We start from the raw sequence: 27,284 nt of genomic DNA, 5'->3' as shown, positions 1-27,284 counted from the left end.
GGTTTGCCTGAGTAGCACATATGGAAACATATTACAGACAAAGACATTAAAGGGGGAATGAAATGACTTGCATAAAGTCATCAGATTCACTTGTGGTAAGCTTTTAAAAAATGAAAAATAGCTGTTTCCCTGACTCTTCTACTTTCAGTAAAGCTTTTTCCAGCTCCCTGAAAAGCAGGCCACACCCGGTAAAACAGCCTGTTTGTGGCATTAGTTCATTTCCATTTTTATACTTCTAAAGCACAGGAACAGTTAAACTACCCAGTGAAAAAGGATGCCCACTGTTTTCCTCTGTAGAAATAATCAGTTCAAACGAAATGTCAGTCTGGTCTGTGAATTTTTATGTTCAATTTTAATCACTCAAACAGATCTTGAAGCATCCTGACTTAAAAGATATTTTTGAATCATGTATATTAAACATTTTTTAAATAGGTAAGTGATTTTTAATCAGATAGTTTCAGTTGTAAAGACTTTCTAGAATACTAAGGGAATTAACCAAATTAATGCATATTTCCAAAGAATTTCTAGAATTATAAAGAAAATGCCATATAATTACATATCTAGCTGGAGTATTTTGACTAGATTTTTTTCTGTGTTATTGCCCTTATGTACTATTATGAGGGTGTTCATACAAAGATGACCATTTAAAAAAGTCAATAAATAAATTAGGAAACTGAACAATCTCATTTATGGAAAAAAAAAGCAAATTCTAATTATTTTCCAAGGCAGACTTCTTTTCCTAATGAAAGACCCAATTTTAATTTTGTATGAGATCATCCTAGATAAGAATCGCTTTGTAAAGTGTGTATTAAATGCATCAAAAATTCCTACAGAAAATAGAATATTAAAACATGCCATTTATAAAGTATTATGTCACTTTCATTGTAGTAAAACAGCTTCCAACGGGTAGCAAGTTTAACTGGATTTTTTTTTTTTTGAGCTTAGGTTTCATTTCTTATTTGAGAGAGTTGCATAGTAATTTTTATCACGCGTCATGAGAAATACTATTTGTTAGAACAAAGACTGTTGTGTAAGTCTAATTACATCTTCCTGTATGGTTAAATGAGGGCTGTATTGGAGCTTTTTTCAGCAGTAGCAGCTGTAGCCAACCAAGTTCAGCCTGTAAAAGCATTCCTGTGACTAACTGGTACTAATTGTTTGCAGAGCAACCAGTGGGAGTAATGTTCAGGAATACTATGGAAATGAAATATTCCAAGTCCAAATGGTTTATCCCTTGTTTTCACTGCTCTATTGTGGTTGGATTATTTGTAGAATCAGGCCAAGTGAAGTGGGAACTGTTAGTCTTTTGTTGTTGTTGGACGATAATTTATTGGGTTGTCGGAAGAGTCATGACACATTTTTGCAACAAAAAGCATAGAAAAAATACGTCATGACTTTTCCGACAACCCAATAGCATTCACCTATTCAGGCCTCTCATCTTATAAATAGGAAAAGGAAGGATTAGGGAGCGGCGGAAGGTCTATTTAAGTTACTGATCTTCAAAGTTTTTTGCTCGTACACTCCTATTTTTAAGCATACCCTATAATACATGTGAGTATATTAATTTATAAGTGATATACCTTAATGTAATTTAAAATATATTAATTCTCAAAGTAAGTATCAATATTGAAAAACATAAATACGCAAACTAAATTTTTAATGAATGAGAGAAAAGAAGGAAATAGTTTAATATTTTCTTCCCATACCCTAAAGATTATGGTGTGTGTACCTCACGTTGGAGACCACTGTTTTACGTCATTCAGGGGAAAAAAGGAAAGGAAAAACTTGCCGTTGAGGAGAATCTGTAGAAGAAGTTTTAAGATTTGGGGCGTTGGGAAAGGAAGGGTCTGGGAAGCTTATTCACTGTGGGTACCTAGGTTAATCAGAATTACTGTTACTATTACTTTCTCTTCTATTTTAGTTCCTTTATAGATGAGTTTGTTTAGACAAGGAGCGGCACAACTCTTACAGCGTATTAAATAGGAAAAAAAAATAACTCGAAGAAGTTGGTCAAGGAGGTGTAAAAGTCAGAACTCCTTCAGAGTGAGAGAAATTCAACAAAAACTAAATGTCACAAAAGTCAGTTTGTTAGCTTTAATAAAAGTGTACCTGGGATCTCCTGGGATGACTGTGGCCCTTAGGCGTAGTTGGATCCAGAAGCTCAAATGATGTCACACAGTTCTGTGGATACTGTTTTTCTCAACTACTAGTGATGAGCCCTCTCTCCACGTAGTGGGGAACATGGCTGCCAACAGCCCCAACTTCCTATCAGCCTTGGTTAGCAGCTGCAATGAGAGTTGCTCTCAATGTCATATTTTCATCCCGGGGAAGACTGGTCCACCCAGTCTGGGTCATGTGTATCATGGTCCACTAGATGGGCCACTGTGATGGGTGGTCACTTTTACCCCCTGAAAAGATGACAAGAAAGGTCCTGACAGGTGGGGAGAGACACTTACAAAGGAGGAGGGGGTAGATTCTGAACATCTTCAAACAAAGTATTTTCATGCTAGCAGAGCTCACCCATGTTGGGTTCTGGAGATGTTTAAAACAAGATTTAAATAAATAAATAAAACAAAAAAACCCCAAACAGAATTGGTTCTCAGTTAATTAATTTTTGCTATTGATTCAAGCAAGAGCTTATAGCATTTAGAAATGCATTCCTATAAAATGACACCTGGACCTCTTTCATGTGTCAAAGGGCAGCCTTTTCAAGAGAGGGTTTTGTAGAAGGAGGAAATCTGCTTCTGATTTTAGTACATCCAGAGGCATGCAGGCTTTTTGGACCAATTATTACCAGACCTTGAGATAAATCACCTCCTGCACCATTAGTACTTGAAGGATTATCGGCCTCAAAGATTTATGTGCGGATTAATTGGGCAGTGTGTATCTCAGATCGCTGTGTTTAGAACCATGGTTGTCCCGCAAATCATTTATATTAGTGCTTTATTCAAAATTCTTTGGCCTTATATAATCCTGGCGTTGCAGGGAAATCAGAAGAGCCTTTTCTTTATTTATCTGTGGTTTGGCTTCAGCCTCACCCCCACCCTTATCCCCCACCTAGAGTTTAATAGCTCTGGCTAGGGATACACAGAGCCTCTAAAAGCACAGCGGCTCCCAGCTTCCAGTGTTGCAGATTATTTTAGTTGCTTCGTCTGAACAGTGACCGAAATTTGCGTGACCTTGTACTGAAGGACAAGATGAGGTACAAGAAATACATGGCTATTCTGGAAGCAGCCGTTGGTATCACCCCTCTTATCAAAAGAGAACTTTTACCGGAGAGCAGAAGACATGTGAACCTTTGGCAGCACCCCGGGTAAGCAGAGGAGGCCAGAGGACGCTTGGTGGGTGTTTGGGAGCCCAGAAGGAATAAAGGGTCATCTCTGTCGTAAGGGTAATAAATGTTGAGTTCTTCATTGAGAACTTGGTGGATATGGCCTTTTCATACTGATTTACAAACTCAGTAATGAAATAATTGGTAATAATACTCTAAGAAAATTCCTGGCCTAACAGACACAAAAGATGATGTCTAAGCCAATTTTTACATCTAGATATTTTAATTTTGAAATTTTTTTACATAGTCTAGCAACGTAGCAATGCTTAAAGATGAAGTAAATGTGCTTTATTTTTTTTCTACAATGCAACTATTTTTCTGACTAAAGTGTATATGCAGACTGTGTTTCAGGTAAATACTTTTCTTGAAATAGCAGTTTTTATTTCACGTCTTTTTCTAAAGCCCCACTCCCTTACTCAGTTGAAGAAGGGTTTAAACGTTGTTTTCTGAATGGTTAGAGGCTTCAATCCTGACTTTTTTCTCTGAAGTCCCCTTCTTGTGTCTTTTACACATCGAGGAGAAATTTAATTCAAGGTGCTTGTGTGGTAGACAGTATTTTTAGGAACTGAATTTAATTTTTAAATGGCATGAGCCACACATTGGCACTCACCCAAGGGTCAACTCAAGGCATCTATGTAGCTACTATTTCTTTTTAAGTAGAAAGTCACTTTGCACTTATATGATTTTATTTTTTAAAATCATATAAACAATTTACATTCATTATGGAAGATTTAGAAAATAGAAAAAAATAAGCAGGAAAAAAAATCACCCGCAGTCCCATCTCCCTAAGAGAATTACTATAATTATTTAGGTCAGTGGTTGTCAATTGGGGCGGGGGACCAGCTGGAGGGACTTGCCCCCAGGGGACATTTGGCAATGTCTGGGCACATTTTTGTTACAAGGGGCAGTGAGGGGGCTTGCTGCTGGGATGTAGTGGGGAGAGGCCAGAGATGCTGCTCAACATGTTATAACGGACAGCCAGTCCCCCACAGCAAAGAATTGTGCAGCCCAAATGTCAATAGCACTGCTATTGAGATGTGATTTAGGTAGATTTTCTTCCCCTCTGTAAAAGGTAGTTTTTATTAGAAATAAATGAGGTCTTTCTTTTGGAAATTTTAGAGATGCTTTGAATGGAATCCTGAGACAGCATTATTATTATTATTACTATTATTATAATTTTTTTTCTGTATCCTCATTTTTATTGGTAAGTATGATTTGCTGCATTATACAACTCTGTTGTGAAACTGATTAAAAAAATCGTTTAAGTATACTTTCAGTTCTGGCATACCCTAGGAAATAGTATCCTATGGACCAAAGGTTGACAAAATTTTTCTGTAAAGAGCCTTTATAGGCTTTGCGGGGCATACATAAACAAATAGGCTTGACTATGTTCCAATAAAACTTAATTTACAAAAACAGACAGCAGGAATGGATTTGTCCAGTGTATCATAATTTGCCAAACCCTGCTTTGGACTATACTACTGTTATTATTTTACTATTCTCTTGAAAAGTAAAAGGAGATGTTTCTATGTGTGGAGGGGGCAAGGGGCATATGGTGACTCTGGGACAGTCCATGTGGGTTAATGTTCTTTTAGGGGTTTATGGAAAACCTGTTGTAATGACCAAATTGTGATTCTTCAAGGAGCCCCTAGGGATTGGACATACTGTAACCTGGACATATGCCCTAAAATGATGGAAGTTTAGAGCTGGAGAAACCTTTCGTCAGGGATGGTAAACAGGTTGCATATGGCACACCAAAGCCAGTGTTAAGGTAGGGAGGACCCCAAGGCCAAGTTTGAGCTTAGCAAGAAAGGAATATAGTGATTGATGAGGGATGTTTATTCTGGACATATAGTTGGAGAACTGGGGGAGCTGTGACACGCGGTTTATATATTTACCATTCCTTAATCCTCGTTTAGTCTTCAAATTTTGTAAGTGTGCAACTCAGCCTCATTTGAGTCATGATTGAGGGTGTGGCCTTCAAACAACTGGATGTTCTTAGTTTCTGGCTCAGGGTCATTCATTGAGGGATCCACCCTAAACAAACTCAGATGGTTCAGTTGTGTGAATTGATTGCCAAATTATTCATTTCTTTTTGGAGATAACCTTATCCAGCAATTGGAATGAGCGAGTTCCCTAAGTAGAGCCATCTCTGCTTTGCTCCATTTCCCTAAGTCAAGCCAAACAGAAGTTCAGTTATTCATTCCAGTATGATCCTTAGTAAGGAAGGTGAATGTTTGGTTGGTTGTTTGGTTTAAGAGAACATTCTCTTAAGCCTGATGAAGTAGCATTGCATCATAGGACAAGAAGATCTTCCTTATAACTGTAATACTTTGAATACTTTGAATACACGTGTTTTGCTGATCTCCATTTTTTGTTTGCTACTCCCTTGTCACCTGACACAGTCTTCCTTTGGACATGCTGATATCTTCACCGAGCTTGTAGTAAGCTCTCCTTTCTGGGTATGCTAGGAGGGGTTATCTTCTACTGATGAATTTTATTAATTCTACATCTTTCAGAGGCATCTTGATGTCTTATTTCCCAAGGGGTAATATACATATGAATCACTTTGTTAAAAATGCAGATTTGAACTTTAGGTATGGTGGGGCCCGAGCGTCTGCATTCCCCCCCCCCACCCCCACCCCCGAGTCTGCATTTTAATAAGCTTCCAGGTGATACCAGCAGCCCAGCTAATGCTCAATGGATGTGACGCTAACAGTTCAGTTCATGAATCACGCTTTGAGGAGTGAGTATCTAGAGAAGTGCTTTTCATCAGCCTACTTGCTTCCTCTTGACATTGAACTTTCTGATCTTCCTAAGGACTTTGAGTCCCAATACCTTGCCTCCCTGCATTTGTTAGACACCTCAGTGGTAGAGATCTCAGTGGTAAGAAGTTAGGTGGTTGGCTGTGCTTCTGCGGTGGGAAATCTGCCCATGAGCGTTCTGCCCAGAGATTTCTGTTGGGCTGGGGGACTAAATAGTGAGGCTGGTATTTCGTCTAAAGAATTCTGTCCCTTTCATTCTTTTCGGGAAGTATTCCAATCACTGCAATATACAGTAAGTCCCTCACTTCATGTCTGTGATAGATTTTTGGAAACTGCGGCTTTAAGTGAAACGACGTATGACAAAACCAACTTTACCATAGGCTAATTGATATAAACAAGAGTTAAGTTCCTATAGCATATTTCTGGTCATAAAAACACCACCAAACTTCTAAATAAAGACCTAAAAACACTTCTAATACTAAACATCAAAATAAATGTGAGCTGTACATACTTTTAAGAAAGATTTAGATAAACAAGGCAATTTTTTCCCAACCTGCTTCTTCTAGAAAGTTACGGGTCATGGGTGGTGGAGCCTCTCCTGGTCCCTCAGGGCGCAAGATGGGACCCATCCTGTACAGGGCATCCTTTCATCACAGGGCCACTCACACCCACACACCACACTCACTCAACCTGGGACAAAGTAGACACGACAGTTCACATCTGTGGGATGTGGGAGGAAATGGGTGGAAACCAGAGTCCCCAGAAAAAACCTATGCAGACATGGTGAGGACGTGCAGACTCCACAAAGAGAGAGTGGCCCCGGCTGGGAATTGATTTTTTTTCTTCTCTTATCAACGTTATAATGAATTGGCATTGAAAGCAATGACATTGTTCGAGGACCTGCTGTACTTGTAATATGCCTAGTATTCAAGAGCAGCTGCTTTTTCATTTTAAAACATAATCGGAAGTCAGGTCATGATTCCATTTTCAAAACCTGGAATTTGTTCACCGCTAACCTCCTCCTGACCTTTTAGTACTTTTCCTTGCTGTCTGCAAGCAGGACTTCTACTCTGCAAACTGTACACTCACATGGGCCTGTAAAGTCACAGGCCCAAATCACCAGCTACCAATCAATTGGTTGAATGTTGCAAGTTCATAGAAGCACAAATTAGAGGATTTATACATGTGCATATTTACCCCACTGCCTGGCACACAGCAGGTGCTCAGTAAATATTTGCACATGCTTTTTTACTCTATTTCAGCATAGTCATAAATGAAGAAAAACATATAAAAAAGGAACTGACACCCAAACATACAAATACTGAGCTGCCTATGGATTTTCCTTGTAAAATTTTGTAAAGTTTTCCAGCTCTCACTCATGCTACCTGACAATAATTTGACATATATATCTGTCGCTACTATTGAGAACCAGGAATATAATTGAGTTCTTTTTGCCAAATTTTTTCTTAACTGAAAGGTGGCCTTAGTCGATAATGGCGTACACTAGATATGGCTGATTGTTATTGGTAGTTCCCATATATATGTCAAAAAACATCAGGAATATTATAAAAGAACATTAAAATCAGGGTGTCATAGAAATACAGAAAACTGATTTAATGAAAAGACAAGCCAGTTTAATAAAAGAAGCAAGCTCTCTTTGGAGCTGATACCTATAGAAAAATTTCATATTAAGGCCCAAAGCATAACCAAGCCCCATCTAGATTTGTTGGCCATTTGCTTATCTTTGGAAGTAATAATAGAAACCATGTATGGGCTGGGCTCTAATTCTGTTGCTTGCTTTGTAGGGTGTCCAGATGGCCTTGCATTAGCCAGTGCCTATATTTCCTGCTGATCCTTGGAGAAGGGAAATGTGTCCCTTGCCTGTACAAATAAAATCAACACCATCTTTTATTTTTCTTTTATTGTGTAGGGAGTGTTTTGCACACATACCACAATATCACTTTGTCTTGCAAACAGAAGAGTATGTCCAGAACTGGTGAGAAGCCACATTCTTCCTCCCACTGGAAGAGTTCTCTGTGACTGCCCTGTTCGCAGCTGCTGGGTCCCAGGCACGGCCCCGAAGTGAGCTTGTCTCCTTGTGATGTTTGAAAGGCACATACAGGATTAATAAAAATGTTAAAAATCTTCCTTGGATTTTCTTAGGATGAGGGGTAAAAAGGAAAAGTATTTGCCATCTTTTTTGCTTGTGGGCAACCCACACATGTAAAAATAAAGCTGAGGGCCTGGCTGAGTGGTGTGTTGGTTCAGAGCTGGCTTGGGACGGATGCCAGAGGACCCCGGTTCGGATCCCACATATGAGGGCCAGTGACACTGCCCTCTACAGCTAAGATGCTGAACAACAGCTCAACTTGGAGCTGGGCTGCTGTGGTTCGCTGTCAATGGCGTAGGCTGCAGTCCCCTGCTGCGGTGGGCTGCCATAAGCTACCATGTGTAGCCGGTGGCCACCGTGAGTGGCCAGCAGCTGCCGTGAGCGGCCGTCCAGAGACCGGGGACTGATCTGCTTCGCCCAGGAAGAGTGCAATGATGGTGCCAGCTTGGGCCAGTGAAGCAATATCCTCCAGAACTAGACTGAAGAACAAAATAACAGCAACTTGTCTGTTCCCCTCCCCCAATTCCCCAATAAAATCTTTAAAAAAAAAAGTTTTCTATAAATATTTTCCCACTTGCTAAATTGTGTTGTTGTTGGTTTTTAACCTGAAAAGTGAATTTCTTATAAGATCTCGTTCCTCGGGGTGACCTTCAGGTGAATCAATGATGCCAAACTTTACATGGTTACTCATTTTCTCCAATTTTTGAAGACTGAAAATATTAGGGGCAGCAAATTCATTCCTAAAAATAGATCTGAGAAAAATGAAAATTATGTCCATGTAATCACTTGTGTGTGTGTGTTCATTATAGCCAAACAGTGGAAACAACCCGAATGTCCATCAGCTGATGGAGAGATAAATAAATATGGTACGATATATCTATACAGTGGAATATTATCTGGCCATAAAAAAGAATGAAGTTCTGACACATGTTACAACATGGATGAGACTTGAACATGTTACGATAAGTGAAAGAAGCCAGCTACAAAAAGGCTACATAGTGTATGAGTTCATTTATATGAAATCCCCAGAACAGGTCAATCTATAGGGACAAAAATTAGGTTTGTGGTTGCCTAGGACCAGGATGTGATGTGGGGAGGGAATTGGTGGATGGCAGGTGATATCTAATGGGTGCAGGGTTTCTTTTTTGAAATAATGAAAATGCTCTAAAGTGGATTGTGGTAATGGTTATACAACTGTGAGTATACTAAAAACTATACAATACATGGGTGAATTGTACAGTAGGTGAACTTCAGTGCCTTTCCCAAGATCTCACCATGCTGAGAATGACTGTTGGATTTTTAACAACACTCTCTTTCTCTTTCAGGGTGCAGAATACCACATTATTATCATCCCCCTGTGAGTGGGATTGGCACCCCGGCTATACCTCCTGGCACAAGTATTCCGCAAAACACAGACTTGTGCCAGTGGACAGCCTGCTTTACCAGGTACTTGGTTTTTTTTTGGTCTCGCATCAAACTCGTTACTGTTTCTCCTCCACCAAAAGTTTGAAGTTTGATATAAATTAGTTCACATCCTTGAGGTCATCAAGACCATCATTTTCACTGTAGCTAACAGAGAAATTGTTTACTATCAAAGAAAATTTTATTGTAACATCCTATTTACCAAAGAACAGACACATCTTACCTGTATTTATGGTCGGAATTGCTATGTATTACTTTGGGTGAATGCTAATTGAGGGTCTTTCTGGCTAAAGCGTGTGTGAGTCCAACCCCCATGGTTCAGAATAAATGCCTAGCAAGGTATTTTGGTGTCTGTGGTTATAGGTCATTATGGTAGGTGACTTTTTCCATTATCTTTGAGGTAACAATTATATAAAAGACACCAGTCACACACTGGCTTCTAAAGATTAATTATGTACAAGCTTTTAGCTAAAGATTAAGAGCGAGTATTATCTATTTACTGATTCAGTTTTAAGTCCGAATTAAATGAGATTTACAAGGCATTAAATTTTATTTTGACAGATGCTGGGATGTATTTGTTCTTAGTTACACTTTAACCCCTGATTATAGCCCAGTGCATGGCTGGCTGGAATGGGGTTGGAATTTTGTTTTCCATTCGCTTGTTTCATAATTCCTGTCTGTTTAGGCTCCTGCTACGTGTCAGAGCTGGAGTTCAGAGGAGTGTGACTAGCACACAGCGGTTCAAATCCCACTGCTCCTGCCTTCTAACTGTGTGTGATCTCGGGCACATGTCTGAATGTCTCTGAGCCCTAGGTTCTTCATCTGTAAATAGGATTGTTAATATGAAGCTAAATGGGTTAACATATAGCAAGCACTGGGCACATACGAAGGACTTCCTTGGAGCCCGGTTGTTTAAATAGGGACACTTGTAAGGGAAGTTCTCAGTTTTCACTGATCCAACAGGGCTGGGAATGGATTTTTGTTCTTCTCTATGGAGCTCTTAAAGGTTCTAAACATAAGAACACAGATACTTGCCCAGGTTCCAGAAGTGGTTTTTCTAAAAGTGGATTGAGTCAAATGAGTTAAAGGGACATCATGGAGTCTAGTAAAGGGAGCTTGGGGCTGGCATCGTCTGCTGGAGGGAAGGCTTTTTCTGATTCAAGCAAAGCCTCTTCTGACAAATATCTCCCTGGTTCTGGTTTCCTGTCCTAGTGACCACACGCCCTTCAATACCAGTTTGGTTTCCCAAATCAGCACCTTATCCAAAAGCTCTTTCATATGTGTAAACACGTAAGGGTGTCTTTCTAGGATGAATTAGCCTCAGGCAAGTTGGGTGGTAAGGATTTTTCTTACGGTGTCCCACATCACCCGAGTTTCAGATCCAACAAACATTTATTAAGAGCTTTTTATTTGCCAGGCACAGGGCAAGGTGCTTTCACTCATATTGTTTATCCTTGGAACAATCCTGAGAGGTAGGTATTATCAGCTTTCTTGTGCAAATAAGGAAACTGAGATTCAAAGATTTTTAAGTGATTTCCCCAAGATTGCACAGCCCCTGACTCCCAAGTTCAGGGAGATTCCTATAATAACAGCTGGTTTCTATACTCACTCTGTAGAGCTTGCAGATTGAACTCCTAAACTCAGATAGTAAACAGGTTTTTCTCAAGGGCCAGTTCTGATCATTAGGTAGTGGCTTTCTGGACTTAAGGATTCATAGGTACTGTCCAAGTTTGTTGAACAAGAATGCTGGGACCCATTAACAATGTCTGGCATGGGTAGAGGAGGGTGCCTGTAGAACCTGCCCTCAGCCTGAGGTTTTGATCATCATCAGCCTCTACCTTTTCTGCCCTTTACAGTCTTGGAGTCTGGAGAGAGCTGCCTGATGCTTCTTTCTTGATACATTTTTTTTTTTTAAATTGGGGAATTGGGGAATGGGAACAGTCAAGCTGTTGTCCTTCAGTCTTAGTTGTGGAGGGCACAACTACTAGCTCAGCTCCAAGTCCAGTCACCATCCAGCTGCCTATTGGCAGCTTGTGGCCCACTCAGCTCAAGGTGCCATGTTCAGTCTTAGTTGCAGGTGGGCATAGCCCACCATCCCATGTGGGAGTTGAACCGGAAACCTTGTTGTTGGGAGCACATACTGTCACCAGCTGAGCCATCCTGCCACCTATTGGCAGCTCAGCGGCAGCTCAGCTCGGTTGCAGCTCACTGGCCCATGTGGGAATCAAACCAGCGACCCTGTTGTTCAGAGCTCTCGCTCTTAACCAACTTTAGCCACTCAGCCGGCCCCTCTTTCTTGATACTGTAAGGGGCTTTGATGATCACTTTTCCGACATAGCAAAATCATCTTCCACTCTTTGCCTGCAGGAAAGATGCTAAGAGTCTGGGCAGAGCCTCACTTCCTAGACATGGAGTCTCATCGTTAGGTAATTTAGATACCTTAGCGTCATCACAGACTCACCCCATAACACGGGCTTAGAAAAATGAATTGAAAGTGAAAGCTTAAAACTTTTACTTCTGTGTACCTGGGAGCCACTTTGCTAGGGGCTCCTCAGTCTATAGGAATACTTGGGGAGCTCACACTAGCAGCCAAAGCTTCTCATTGAATTGGATAGACTCAGAGCAGTAGTTCTCAAACTTTATCCCCATCAGAATCACCAGGAGAACTTGTTAAACAGAGTCCTGGGTCCTACCCCCCAGAATTTCTGCTTCAGTCGGTCTGGGGTGAGGTCCAGGAATCTGCACTTCTGACAAATCCCCAACCAGGCTGATATCTCCGGTTTCCGGACCACACTCTGAGAACCACTAGCTTGGAAAGTACTTCTAACAGTTGCTTCAGAGCATGGGCTTATTTATAGATGGTGTTTGTGGCGGGTTTTTTCCCTACCTGTGGTGAAGGAATTCTTCCTCAAACATTTAATGAGCATCTCACACAGCACGGCCTGAGGGAAATCTAGAGGAATATACTCATATAAAGACTTGTCCTGGGGCACATGGGTGGGACTCTAATTTGGAATCAGTAATGGCATTGCTGTGTGAAAAGGGCCGCACTCACCCCTTACAGTCCATGTGAGCTGAAGGCCTGAGGCCATGACTGAGGGGAGGCCTCCTGGGGGAGGTGATATTTGAGAGGAAACTTGAGGATGAAAAGTTGTTGGCCAGGTGTGAAAAGAGGGGAGAAGAAAGCCTGGGGAGCAGAGACAAAGCTGCTGCCGCTGTGTTAGGCTGGAAGAAAAGTGACGGTATTTGTGGTGAGAATCCCACTGTAATTCCAGTATAAAGTGAAGGGTCAACCTATAGTAGTAATAACAGTGAAAGCTTTATGTCTGTTTGGGTGCTATGATGGTATGGTTGGCACTGCACTAAATGTTTTACCTGAGTTTAATTCTCATACCCACCTTTTGAGGTTTAGGTCCAAGTATCATCCCAATTTGTATTCATTTCCTAGGGCTGCAGTGAAAAAGCACTTCAAACTAAGTGGCTTAAACAATAGAAATTTATTGTCTCCCAGTTCTGGAGGCTGGAAGTCTGAGATCAAGCTGTTGGCAGGGTGGCTTCCTTCCCAGGGCTGAGGGAAAGATCTGTTCGGGCTTCTCTCCGTGACTCGTAGATGGCCATCTTAGCCCTGTGTGTCTGTCTTTGTGTCTACATTTCCCATGTTTATAATGGATTAGAGCCCACCCTAAAGACCTCACTTTAACTTGGTTACCTCTGTAAAGGCTCTATCTCTAAATAAGGTCACATTCTGAGGTCCTGGGGGTTAGGACTTCAACATATGAGTTTTGAGGAGACACGGTACTACCCATAACATCATGTTACAGATGAAGAAATGGAAGCTTAGAGAGTTTAGATAAGCTGCCCCAAGCCACACAGCCATTAAGCTGAACCATGTAAACGGGCCATTTCTATAAGCAAAAACAGTCCAACAGCGGCACTGTCATAGGTTAAACCTAAGAAGTAGCAGAACTGGCACTTGCGGAAACTCAGTTCTGACATCATAGTTGTGCTCTTTCACCCATTGCTTTACTGGCTTCTAGCGTTCTCTTTGTTTTCCTTGTGTGTCCTCATGGTTTACTGAGAAAAGCAGTGCTGGGAGATCAGGGTATCAGGCTGCTAGCCTGTTAGTTTCTGGTTGATGATTTTCTGAACAAGATACCTTATATTTCAGTTTTCTGTCTTCCCTATTTAAGAAGACCATGGGAAATGGTTAGAGTATTATGAAACATTTAACATTTATGAAAGAAATGGGCTGTTTCAAGATGATGGGTGCTGTTTTGCTATGAAAATGTTATATACCTGTAACACAGATTACCTGGGGATAGCTGTCCTGTTCTTATTTTCCTTCTCAAAACAGCCTAAATGTTTGTAAACAATGTGTTAGCCCTTATACTTGTGTTATAAGTGCATTTACTTGGAATTTTCTCAGCATTCAGAGATTCAAGCTACTTAATTTCCAGCCATTGGGATTTCAGACAAGTGGTTTTGTCAGGACCCACATAATAATTCCACATTTTCCTCTCTAAGTATTTAAAATGAAAGAGCATTGCTCCAGATACTTGCCTACAAAAGACTTTGTCATTCTAGCAATTCCAGCAAACTTTTATTGTGAGACATTGGTATACCATTTAAGTGGAAGAAAAAAATAAGATGGGTTTATTCTTACTTTCAAATGTTTTAGTTATAGTCTAACATGTTTTCCAAACAAAAATTAGAGTGCATGGTTTACTCCTGAAATCAACAAGACAAATTGTTTGCCACCTGGCCTATCTTTGGAAATCTGAGATGTCTGGACATTTTTAAGTATAGTACACAGATCATTAATACTCAAAAGCTAGCTTCTGAAACATAAATGTAATAATTATACTCCTGCACATTTAAGAGAATCCAAAGCCTAAGAATTAAAAGATGACTAGGTGATTGCAAACCCAGAGCCCTCTCATTTTTACTTTTCACAGCTTGTTTTTCTTACCCACCCCTTGCCCTTCTCTCCAGCACTTTCTCCTCCACCTATTCCAGCCACTTCCAGTTGTGGTTAACTGGTTTCAGGTATCCTGTGGGCTAGGCACTGCACTGCCGTAGGTGTCCGTCTCTTTCCTGGCTGGGAGTTATGACTGATTTGCAGTCAGCTGCCGTAGTGCCATATGGCTGGCTGTATTGGGCCCGTGCTACAGCAAGCCTGGAGGCGGCTTAGTTTATTATTCCCATTTAAACTGATAACATTGAGGTGAAGAATTTGCAACTAGCTTCTGGTTGGGAGAGGTGTCATCATTGGAGCCCCGATTTTGGTACTTCATCAAGTTTGCATCAGTTGAGTGGTTGGTGACAGAAGTTTTCAGTTCAGCCAAATTTTTTATTTGTTTAGAGGTAATCTGGTTGTAATCTGCTTGGTTAGACAAAACACCCTGGAAAAGATTTCCCCACCTAATCATAATTATATTTATACTTGAAAAACTTATTGATGTTTGAAAACAATTCTTTGGTTATAATTATTCATATTTGATATTGATACTTGTAATATAATGATAGTCAAGAAATAAACATAATTATAGACGTATGATTATTTTCACTTCAGCTCTTAAATTTGGTTGCTAAAATAACTTTGTCAACCCACTTTGAAAGAGGCTTCATAGTATGTTAGAGGTAAATTTGTCTCTTTTAATGGCTTTAGCTCAGCAGAATACATATGGTAAGAAAGAATATATACGGTAAGAAATCTTGTTTTCCCAAGATTTAGAACAAGAATCAAAATACTTTAGCCACTGGGGGATGGTTCCAGCAGAGGCAAATCTAGATCAGGGTGAGAGAAAAGAGGTAAAAAACAGTGTCATTGGGAATAATAGCTAGGATTGCTTCTGGAAAAAAATAATAGAAAAACAGTTTATGTGATTTACTGTGCAGAATGTAAGTAAGTCTCAGGGAGCTCTGAATCTTTTGAAAATAAATCTTGATTGATTTGTTAAAAAACAGATAACGTTAGAGGCAGGAAAAGCTGCAAGTCCCATACATGTCAGAAAGTGGATGAAAGATTTCACTCACGTTATTCTCACGCTCACCTCCCAGATTAGCAAAGAAGTTGATGTACCTTCTGTAAACCTAATTTTATTAATTGCGGCTCTCCACCCTGCTCGCTTCTCCTCATTACTCTAGGAGGGGTGGGAATCAGCTTGTGTAGTCTTAGCCTCCAAGCACTGCCAGGCAAGTTCCCGCAGCGATCATGGGACACAAAGGCTCAGAGACCATAATCAGGTATCCACTCACACCATTTATTCGATTAATTCAATTTGTAAACTCTCAGCGAGAAGCAAGGGGAAAGAGATTAGAACACATTAACATACTTAGATTGGGATACACATAGGGTAAAAAAAGGTCCACACTTTTGGAACCCTGTGCTTGCAGTGTTCACATGTCCTGCCTCTGCAGTGTCAGTTTCCCTGAGGATGGTGTGGTCACAAAGGCCAGAGGGGAGGTGGAACAGGGGGGTATCATCAGGTATCTGCAGCTAACACCTGCTTGCTCTGTCGGAGGAATGGAGAGCATTGTGCTTGGCCACCACGTGTAGCTCTCCAGTGATCTGTGTTTTATCTGCATTTTGGTGCAGAACATATGCAGGTCCAGAATTGGCTATAATGGGTGTCACCAATAGGTGATAAATTTAAGGAAGTCATAGCTGTCAATCTGGACATAACATGAGCTGAGCTTTATTATATATTATTAATATTGTATTGAATAGGGAATATGTATTAACAACATAAATTATAAGTTATATAATATTTTATATTACAACATTATTATATCTAAAATATTATAAATGAAGTATTTATTAAATTTATTAATATTTTACCAAATTTGATTACTACTTACAATTTAATTTGTCCTTCCATCCCCTTCTATTTATAAGTAACACTCCCATTTGTTTCATTCTTTTCATCTATATTTAACACACAAATTCTCCATTTATTCTCTTTATCTTGAACACATCTTATAGGTTATTAACTTACCATCTACATTATACACATCTTATGAATTCTGCCTGAGTTTTATAAGCTACTTGCGTCCTCATTATCACTGTGAAGTAAATCTTAGGGGTTTCATCCATCTGATTTTTTCCCCCCCGTGCTCAACACCAATTTTAAAAAGAACTTCAAATAGAATAATTTAGTTAGCAGATTATAGTACTATATTCATACAAACGGAATATTATGCAGCTAGCAAAATGATGAAATAGCTCTAGATTGACATGAAAAAGTAGCCAAGCAACGTTCTTATGTAGAATAACAGGCGGCAGAAGAGCATGTCTAGTAGATCCCCGGTGTAATGCTGTACACAGTACCTCCAGAGAAGTACCTGGAAGGATGCTCCCCCATTTACTAATAGTAGTTTGTCCTGGATGGTGACATTTTCATTGCCTTTTGGTACTTTTTTGTGATCTACTGTATGGTTTGGTGAAGAAACAAGTATCGTTTCTATTAATATCATTCAAATTCAAATTATGTATGTATACAAAACAAAACATAAAAAAAATTAAAAAGGATTGTAGGATTAGACCTTTTCTTTCGTAAACCAAAGACAGCATTTTGCAAACAGAGAATTATTTTGAACCCTTCAACATGTTTTACCTGCCTTCAGAATGGCAACCTTTCTGTCTTGTGCTAGAGAATCCTACCGCTCTGCCGAACCTCCTTCATGATGAGACTCACCTGGGGGTGCATGCTACAAACATCAATTCCCCTTTCAGACCTACTGAATCAGTCTCAGGGGACAGGCCTTGGATGCGTCAGGTGGTTCTTATCACCAGAGGAATTTAGGACGCTTTCCTATAGAAACAGAAATGTTCCGAGCCACATTTTCCATTTTTATTGAACGCCTCCTGGACGCGCCTTGTCCAGGCCCAGCTTCCTTTGTTTTAAGAGGCCTGTGCTAATTTGCATGGCTGCCCTGGAAAACTATCCGTTGGCAGTGTTTTTCTAAGGCCCCTTTCAGGTCTGAGCATTCTTTGAAAATCTAGGAGACTTTTCAACAACTTTAATCTGTGTCCATCAGGGATACTGAATTCTTAGGGCTGGAGGATCCTGGTGATAATTTTTTTTTAAAAAGCAATTCAGGTGTTGCCAAAGGCCCCTCTGGTTTCCCTGGAGGACTTGTGTGCCTCATGCGGACGGTCCCTTGGGCCTCTCTCACCTTAGATTCCCTCCTTATCTGTGAGATGAGGGCCTTTTTACTTAGTGAAAATGTTGATTTATTTGTGTGTGTGTGTGTGTGTGTGTGTGTGAAATGGACTTGTTTTGAGAGGGGGAGCTCTGAAATCCAGTTAGACACTGGACTCACATTTGAATCAAGGATACCAATTCACTAGCTCATCGGCTGGAGTCAAATGGCATGTGTGGCATTTACCTTTTCAATATTGCATGGGAAGAGGCTCACAAACACGATGCCCCAACATTATTCGTTCACTTGCTGCGTCAGCAAAAACCCTCTTCAGTTCTGTTCAAAGGAGTCAAAAGGGAGATGATCACAACAAAAAACCCACCTCTGCCCTCGACTCTGTGCAGTTGTCTCACTGCAGCCCAGGCAGAGAACACAGGGAGGGGCCGGAGAGCAGGGACAGGAAGGGGCTTTGAATCCATCAGACGTGGGTTTGGATTTTCACCCACCGTCTACCCTAGGATTTTCCTCTCTGAAGCACAGTTACTTCATCTCTAAAGGGGGGCAGTAATACCACATATGCGGGGGTGCTCCGAGGATTTACATGAAGAGAGCTAAAACAGTGTGTGAAAGCTTCTGGCACATAATGTTCATTGAATCGATCATTGTCTATCCGGGTTTCTGGTTTGTTTGTTTTTTCTTAATGGAGGGTGAAGAAGTGGCTCTGTCTCAGAAAGAGTTGGATTACATATAGTCTGCAATGTAAACAGTAGTAAAATAATAGAAGCTGTCGAAATGAGGAGCACAGTGCACTTGAGGACCCAGGGCCCCGTGCCAGGAGGGAAGGACTCCTCCACACTGCACAGCTCTCTCCCTAGCGGGATCTGCCTGGGGCAGACTGTGCCCTAAAAGGGGCTTTTAGGGTCTCCAAGCGTGGAGGTAGATTACGCTCCGCCTTAGCCCTGGCTAACCCGGCTGACCTTGGCCTCTGCCTGCCAGCCTGAGCACACCCAGACCAGCCCCAGAAGTCCCCTAGGAGCCTGTACGTGGGCAGCCTGGCACCACGGAGTCAGCCCAGAGCTACAGCCAGCTCCTTCCAACCAGCACTCTCCCCAACACCAGTCCAGGGCTCCTTAGCCTCATAATCCAGCCAGCCCACAGGTGACTCTGAATTGCACAGCTAATTCTTTTGTGAACCTCGTGACCAGCTAAACCCATCATGCCCAGAAACAACCAGTGAGGAGGATGCAGAGTTTGGGATTTGTGCCATCCACAGGGAAAGGAGAGGGAATGAAAGGCGCATTCATTGAGAACTAACTTTCTCTCCCAGTGAGTCTGACTACAAAAGTTTTCATAACTTTGGCACTTACTCTAACATCTTTTCATTGTGATGAAAACAACAGCCATGGGAATGTATTACCAATCGTAATAATAAAGTTAAAAAGAGAGAGATGTGGATAATAGGTTTCTTATTTTGTTCGAGCTGTTCTCCCTTTCTGCTATAGCCCTTCTCTAGGCGTCCCTTACCCTGAGCTGTGCTCTCAAACACTTGTTTCACGACTAGTAAAGCACTCAGCTGGACTCCACCTTCTTGCTTTTGTTTTTTAATTTTTAATTCCTTTTTAAAAATTTTTTAATTCCCCTTCTCCTCCCTCTCCACCTCCTCGCTTTAACTTAACCTTGGCTGTCTCCCGAGAGCATCGCGTCCTGGTAGCCACCTCAGGTAATGCTGCCTCCTTTAGATGGAAAGAGAAATCGAAGCAGGAGCTGGCTCCGTGGTCCAGGCAGAGACACCCGAACAAAGGCTCTGGGACAGGAATGAGCTTGGCAGGGTCTCAAGAGCAACAGCCACAAAGAAAGGTCAGGGCGGCTCCAGGAAGTGAGCTTGGGAGTGTGCAGGATGAGTTGAGGTTAGAGAAGGCAGCGAGGTCAACTCACATAGGATCTGCAGGCATCCTTACCACAGGCTGCTGTAGCAAAATACCACACCGAGTGGCCTAAACAGCAGACATTTTTCACCCCGGCCGTTCTGGAGGCTGAGAAGTCCAAGATCAAGGTGCCAGCAGGTTTGGTACTTAGTAAGAGCCTTTTTCCTAGCTTGTAGACAGCGACCTTTTTGCTGTGTGCTCACATGGCCTTTTCCAGATATATGCACGTGGAGTGAAACTTTGAAAGTGAGCAAGAATAATATTAAATAATTAAAAGGGAAGGCATGAGGGGCAGAGCAGAACTTTTGATGCCTCTCTCCTTTTGTAGGAGCTGTGGAGTGGCTGCTTGTGGGAGAAAGAATCCTGGAAGTGAATGAACAGGCATGGTTATTGATATGGTTGTTTGGACAGAGAAGGCGGAGAGAGGCAAGGAGAGAGGCCACCATTGGGAAGATGAGGGAATGCCAGGTCTTTGCTCTTGAAAAGGGCCCCTCCCGTGGGCAGTTTTAGCTGCCGCCTCAGCACTGAAGTCATACCTGTACATGAGCAGTTCTTGTGCCTTCTCGTCATTTGTTTATGTGTCTTTGTCTTTATCAAGCTGTGAGCACGCTCTCCCCCGCTGCCCCCATTTTATATTGCCTTTCTCTTCTCTGCACCCACCTCAGGTTACATGGTAGGCATTCAAGAAATGTTTGTTGAAGGAGAGGGTCTTTGATTCCAGTCTGCTGTTCAGTGTACTGGTCAACTAAATTGCTTAGTGAACCTGTAAACTTTTCAGGCTCAGATTCCTTTGCTCTCATTTGACACTTTGTAATCTTACTGTTAATATGTACATATGTGTGTATACACAAATATGTGTATGTATATGTGTGTGTGTATCTCCCCAAATGTAAACATTCTTGAGGAAATGTGTTTCAAAGTGTTTAGTTTATCACATTTATTTGAGATCTTTTGACCAAGTTGTTTCAGAAACTTTATACATTGTAATACATGCTGAAAAAAAGTGTTGAAAAACTGTCCATTACACAAACAATAACTACAATTTAAAAAGAAAAAAATACACACAATCCTATCCTTTCATTGACTCCTGTTTCCACATACTTTCCAATTCTTTTAGATAGTTTTCATTATCTCGTTATTCTTGTGGCTATATTGACTTTCTTATTATAATTTTAAATGCCGGCTTGCTATACCAACTCAGTTGATTTGCTGTGATTTAATAGCTTTGGTGGTTTCCATCTTACGTTATTATAAATAGAGCATACAATGAAGGGCTGCCTTCCTTCCCAGCCACCCACTGTAACCTAACCTCTAGTCCACTCTGGCAAAACAGCAGTGGTCCTCTCCTTGGTTAACATCTCCTGTTCTTAACCGACCTCAGTGTTGCCTGGTGTTGGCTCTTCTCCCCTCCTTGAAATTCATTATTCCCTTGACTTTTTGGGCACTCTGCTCCAGAGGGTTTTTTTCTTCTCTTCCTGGCAGTTCCACTTTGGTCTCTGTTCTGGGGGCTTGAGCTTGGCCCCTAAATTTTGGCATTCCCAGGGATGGGTCCTATCCTCAATCCTCCCTCCTGCTTCAGTCTACAGCGTGTCTGAATATAGGCATACCTTGTTTGATTGCACTTCGCTTTATGGTGCTTCATAGATGTTGTGTGTTTTACAAATCCAAGGCAAGATCCTCCACCAGCAAAAAGATTACAACTCATTTTATTGTGACACTCGCTTTAATGTCGTGGTCTAGAACTGAACCTGCACTGTCTCCGAGGTATGCCTGTGGTCTCATTTCCTTCAGTGACTTCAGCTTTCTTGACCCATTGACGATTCCCAAATCTCTTCCTCTATCCCAGATCTCTCTGCCCAGATACTCATCAGTGCCTAGCAAATCGTAGACACTTAAACATCACCTCGAGGCCCCATAACCCTTGAAATTCAGTCAGTCCTTAGTTAAACTACCATCCTTCCTCAAGCCTCTCCCAAGATGTGCTCCCACTGTGTGTTCTGTTTTGGTAAAAGGCACTGCCATCTACTTAGTTAACCCAGAAACCAAAGAGTCATCTTAGACTCACTTCCCTCTTCCTTACCTCATATCTAATCAGGCAATCATCCTGTCTGCTGATTATACTTCCTTAATTTCTATTGAATCGGCTCCCTTTTGTTTAACACTGCCTAACTTCATAGCCATGGCGTTTCTCACCTGCATTCCCACAAAAATGCATTTTTTTTTTGGTGGTCTTATCATTCTTACTGACCATCTCCATATCCCCCATCTGACAACTCCATCTTCCAAGAAGCTGACAGTGGTCTTTATAAAATGCCGGTCTAATCCCACTTCTGTGTTCACAGTAGAACACAGCCCATGTTTGCCTGGGCAACCTCACCTCTTGGCACCTCAAGAGCAAGCCCACAGTCTCTGCATTTCTTGTTTCTCCACTTGTTATTTATTCTTTTCACCTGGAAAGCTTTCCCCCTCTTTTTGTCTCACAAATTCATTCTCATCCATCCTTTAGAGTGCATAAGCAACCCCATCTCTGGAAAGCCTTCTGTAAACCCCAGACCCCTAGTATGGGTGAGGAACCTCTCCTGAAAGTCCTCAGACCACCCTGAGCCTGCCAGGAATCTCAACACTTAAATAGTTCCTCCCCTCCCCCCTTACCCTCCCCTCTCCTTCCCTTTCCTAAATAGTTTCTTACTATTTACTGATTGCCTACTGCAATGGACTGAGCTCCATGAGGTGAGAGCCTAAGTCTTTTTATCAGGAGGTTCTGGCCCGACAGGTGTTCTGTTCAGTAATTACTTGTTGGATAGAAGTTCTTCGGAGAAACAAGTTCTAGGAGTGGGGCTCAAATGTGCAAATCCACGTGTGAAAAATATGTACTATAAATTTCTTCTCCAAAGAGTTGTATTGATTTATATTGCCACCAGCAATGCTACTTTATCCAATTGAATCATTTTCCCACAACCATCTGAGTCAGAATTATTTATTGTGCCGGACTGTTGGTCTTTCTACTATATGAATGTTTCATCATTTGGAGTGGCGTAGTCCATTAGGATTTTTTGCAATGATAGAAATATTCTGTATCTATTGTACGTGGTCCGATATGGTAGTCATTAGCCGCATGTGATTACTGACTCAATACTGGAAATGTGACTAATGCGACTAAGAAACTGAAATTTTCATTTCCTTTTAGTTAATTTACATTTAAATATGTTAAATCCCTACATGTGGCATATTGGACAGCGCAACTCTAGAGAGAGAAAAGGAATAATTGGGCAGACGTAATTGCTACAGTCTGGATTCCTTTCTTCCTTCTTAAATGCTAGTGGTGTAAGCTCATCAGTAAGGTGTGACCAGTTCACAAATGCTGTCATTGTTATTATTAGTCAGCACCACCTAATTTGGGAAACATTTTTTAAATGGTGCTTAGATCCGGAGAGTAACACCTTACTTATATCAGGCATACAACACAAATGCCTGAGTCTGGAGACCTGAAGGAAACTGAGAAATGTTACTCACAGTGCTTTTTATTCAGAGGCATGCACGTAGCTTCTCCAAAGGAGGCTAGAAGCCTAACACTTTTGAAGAGGCATCTGCTGGACTTGTTTTTCCACATGCCCTGCCAGATTTGTTTTGGTTAGGCAGGAAGTGAAGCAACTTTTCAGGGAGAGAGCCCAACATCTGTATCTCATCAGCAGGTCTGACTAGACCTTTTACCTTCTACTAGTGAGCCTAGGTGGAATTTTGCTTTTCGATTTAAGGATAGAGCAGGGTGGGCCGCACCTTTTTCTCTTACAACTGTGGTTTCCTTAGATTTCAAACCGAAAGTCATATTTTTAATCAGTGTACCGGTTTTGATTCTCCAAATAATTTTCATGTCCCTTAAAATAAGGACGCTTTTATGTATCTCGCACAATTCTTTGTGCACAGAGGACTCTAAAATAAAGGCACTGAGTTGAATTATAATAGATCAATCCTGCGGGCTAAGCATTTGTGACCCACTGGTAGCCTTTTGAAACTTAAAATGGGAGAGGAGTGTTAGTCTCTTTATTGGAGTTGTTGGGAATGTGTCAGAGAGATAATCTGGAGTGTATTTCCTCAAAAGGCGTGTTTTATTGTTTAACACTAACATACCCTTGGAATTCGGGTAATCAGTTCCTGAGCTGAGAAATCTGGGGCACAATGAATGCCATATATGTTGGCTGGCCGCGCAGGCCTCGAGGCAGGACAGAAAACTTTGGGGTTTCCCCGGTTCCTCCCTTCTGAGAATTGAAGAGGCTCTGCAAACCTCTCCAAAAAGTGCTCGTACAGGATGCGCCCGCGACCTCAAGGCAAGAACCCGCAGACAAGCAGGCCAGACCCCAAAGATCACTCACAACTTGCAGCGCTTCCCAGGGCGCGCGCGCTTGGAGCCGGACCTGCTGTCCCCAGTGCGCGCCGTGGAGTGAACCATCGGACAGGCCGGGGGAGGGTGGTGGTGCGACCGTGGGGGCGGCGGGACGCTTGGGCCACCGAGTCTTCTAGCCGCCGCCTCCTTATCCCGCCCCTAGCCGGGAGTCGCGCGGGACGCCTCCTCCCGGGCGCGGCGCCGGCCGATGAGCCCTCCCCCGGGGCCCCGCGGGGGTGGTAGCGGCCTATTTGAGAGTTTCCCGGGCCCCGCGGCAGGCGCAGAGGCGTTGCGCTGGGGCGGAGGGCGGACCTACGCCGCCTCCGCGGGAGGAGGGACAAAGGGGTGGGTCCCCTCAGGCGGGCACCTAGGCAGCAGGTCCCGGGACTGACCCACGGCGCGGAGAAGGAGGAGGAGCGGGATCCACGCGGGATCCGCGCCCGAGATGCTGGTACGAGGAGATCGCGGGTTTCCACCCCGGCGGGAGCTGTCAGCTTGGCTCCATGTAAGTGCCCTCTTGTGTCCTTTTGGTTGGGATAAGGGTCGCCAGGAGTGAGCATGGGCGCGCATGGTGGGCTTCCCTGATGTCCTCTAGGCAGCTGGGATCTCCCATCAGGATGAGAGGCTCCGGGGAGGGGGTGGGCTCCCGGTCTCCAGGGCTCCTGGATTCTTTCTGTGTCAAAAGTCACTTGGGTTTCAGATTCAGACGCGAGCAGGGGAAACTGTCTTGAACTCGACCCTGTACCCCTGCTACCTTGGAGGCATCTCGTTGAGTCCGCTGAATCGCCTGCTGGATGTGTGCCTTTGTGTTTTCTTCCTCTGTTTCAAACCACACTCTATACTTGACGCAAAGTTACAGTCATGTGTGCTTGAGACAAACTGACATCTCTTTGGAAGCCAGGATCTTCTCTGCTTCAGCAATGTATAAGTGAAAGTTGTTGTCAGTGGGGGATGGAGATGGGGTTTTGTAAGAAACCACAAAAAGGGGGTGATGAACGCTTTCCACTCTGGTATTATCTTACCTGTCACCAGTTCCTTTCTTTTAGGTCTTCATTTGTCAAGTTTCAGCTTTTACACAGTAGTTTAAGTTATAAATAATCAGGGTTTTGACTACAGGGTTTTAACATTCTTGAAGTGGGGACGAACTCGAGAGTGAATACTCCAGGGCTTAGTAATGGAATACAGCCTTCCCACCTCTATTTTAGCTTCAGTTCTTAGGCAGCGCCGCTTCCCGGGCAGCTGTCGGCCCTGAGTAATGGCTGTGGTTTCGCCGCAGTTCCCAGCGGAGATGCTTCCCATCACTGAAACTGCCCGGCGATCACGCACTCCTTCCCTCCCTCCTTCCGGGGAATCCTAGCAGAGAAAGAGGCCCTCTTCTTCAGGTTTTAGGTGGCCTGTGCTGGGCGCTCTGACCATCCCTTTGGGAGAACAGGACCCTCTTTGTGGGCATCATTCCTGGGAGAGACACTGCTCTCTCCCCCAGGGTAACGTCTACTGCACACCTGGGTAGAAGGTCTTTTAAGTGACGTGTTTTTGTAGGAGTGATTGCATTTGTAGCAAAGTGGCGTTTAGTATCCTGCCTAAGAGAATGAAATTCAGTTATTCAATACATTTTCATGAACAGTGTCACTTCACTGTGAGGAATACAATCAGAGGGGCCTCTGCTACATAGTCCTGTTGGGGAAACTTGGAAATAATTAAGACTGATGAGTTCCAATTAGAAATGTGGACCCCACGCTGTAGCTTTCCCTCTCTGGGGAGATGAAAGAATATAAGGCCAACAGTGGCTTTTGAGGTGTTTCTTGAATTTTTTCAGAGTAGCTGCCAGAGATTGATGAAGGGGAATTCCCCCCCCCTCCCCCTGAAATACTGCCTGCAACTTTTTCAGGACCGGGCAGCCAATAACTTAATGAGCACCTACTGTGCCTATCACAGTGAGGGGGGTACCGGATGAGCACGACTCCATTTCTACCTTCCAGGGTCTGTGAGACCTGAAAGTTCTACCACTGGGTTTTAGGCTCTGCAAACTCTCTGTTGGGATACCTGGCTGAGAGAGGGACTGTGCAGTACCAATGTCCTGTACTGCACTCCAGGATTTTTGCTGGGAAGATAAGCCAGTGTAGAAAATGGGGCTGAGAATGCCCCCACCTCATCCGGTTGAATGACGACTGAATGATGTAGGGTGCCTGGCCTGAGTAGGGTGCTAAGTAAACAGTAGCTAGTAACTATGTAAGTGCTAGGTCCTGGGTTGATAAGGGAGGTGGGATCTAGGAGTACTGGTAGGAGGTGCCAGGTAGGTGTCAAAGTCAGGAACTGAGGGAAAGAGAAAGTTGCTCACACTCTTTAAAGACCCTGAATACCACCAGTAAGAGAACTTTGAGAAGAAAAAAAAGTCTTAGAAACCCCTCATGTATTAATGACTTGACTTTTCCTACAAAGAAGCGAATCAGTGGCTCAGCAAACACTCCATCCCACCCTCTACACAGAGAATAGTACTGCTTTTGAAGCACTCATATGCTTAATTTAACATCAATGAATTTTTACACCTCCCCCCCACCCCATTTTCCGGGGAATTCCATTTGGGAGGACTTCTGCCTACATTTGTTTAACTTTGGATCTTGTTTTTTGTACATTAGCTTCTGCAGAAGTGCCTGGGAATGCGAGGGAGATGATAAAATTCCTACAGTGACTTTTGAGTTTGCAAGGTTTTCTCTCCTGAAGGCTTTCTTTTTAGGAGACAGATACGTTCTTGAAACTAGGCGGGGCCATTTTAGTCCTGTGTACTGTAGTTAAAAAGTCATGCAGATTTGGTGTGGGAGTGGCATGAGGTGCGGGAGTGGTTGGGGTGGGGTGAAGAAGTAGGAAGTGTTAGTAACCACTGCTGAAACTTTCAACATACTTTCTACCAAGAATATGAGCCATCAGGGATTTTTTTTGCCTGATGCCTACAAGTCCCGGTAAGGGAGGTGTTACTACAGATCACTTGATCTAGGTTGAGAGCTGACTCTCTCTAAAATGCCTCATTGATTAATTAGACTCGAAGCAGTCATTAGGGGGCCAGAAGTGGCTGGCTGGTCAGAATGGCCTTGGGCCAGTCAGCCCTGGTGTTGAGAGGCAGGCATTTTCCCTGGAAAATTGGGTGGGTGGGGCAGAATGATTATCTCAGGTGGCTTACTGGAGTTTCTTGATCCTAAATCCAAGGGTC

The 27,284-nt window shown here is 42.6% G+C and overlaps 1 protein-coding gene across 1 annotated transcript in view; it reads left to right on the top strand.

The window, feature by feature from the left end:
* Positions 1-3,010: 3,010 nt before the first annotated feature.
* TJP2 (tight junction protein 2) overlaps positions 3,011-27,284 on the top strand; it is a 119,525-nt gene continuing 95,251 nt past the window's right edge. The window contains exons 1-2 of the mRNA XM_019661087.1: positions 3,011-3,313; positions 9,532-9,652. Of these exons, the coding sequence (XP_019516632.1) occupies positions 3,198-3,313; positions 9,532-9,652 (237 nt within the window). The 5' untranslated portion in view covers positions 3,011-3,197. The remainder of the gene's footprint in view (positions 3,314-9,531; positions 9,653-27,284) is intronic.

Source organism: Hipposideros armiger, unplaced genomic scaffold (genome assembly GCF_001890085.2).
Source record: "Hipposideros armiger isolate ML-2016 unplaced genomic scaffold, ASM189008v1 scaffold_335, whole genome shotgun sequence".
In the NCBI taxonomy this organism is placed as follows: domain Eukaryota; kingdom Metazoa; phylum Chordata; class Mammalia; order Chiroptera; family Hipposideridae; genus Hipposideros; species Hipposideros armiger.
Note: the sequence above shows the minus strand (reverse complement) of the source record. Positions and strands in the feature narration are given on the sequence as shown.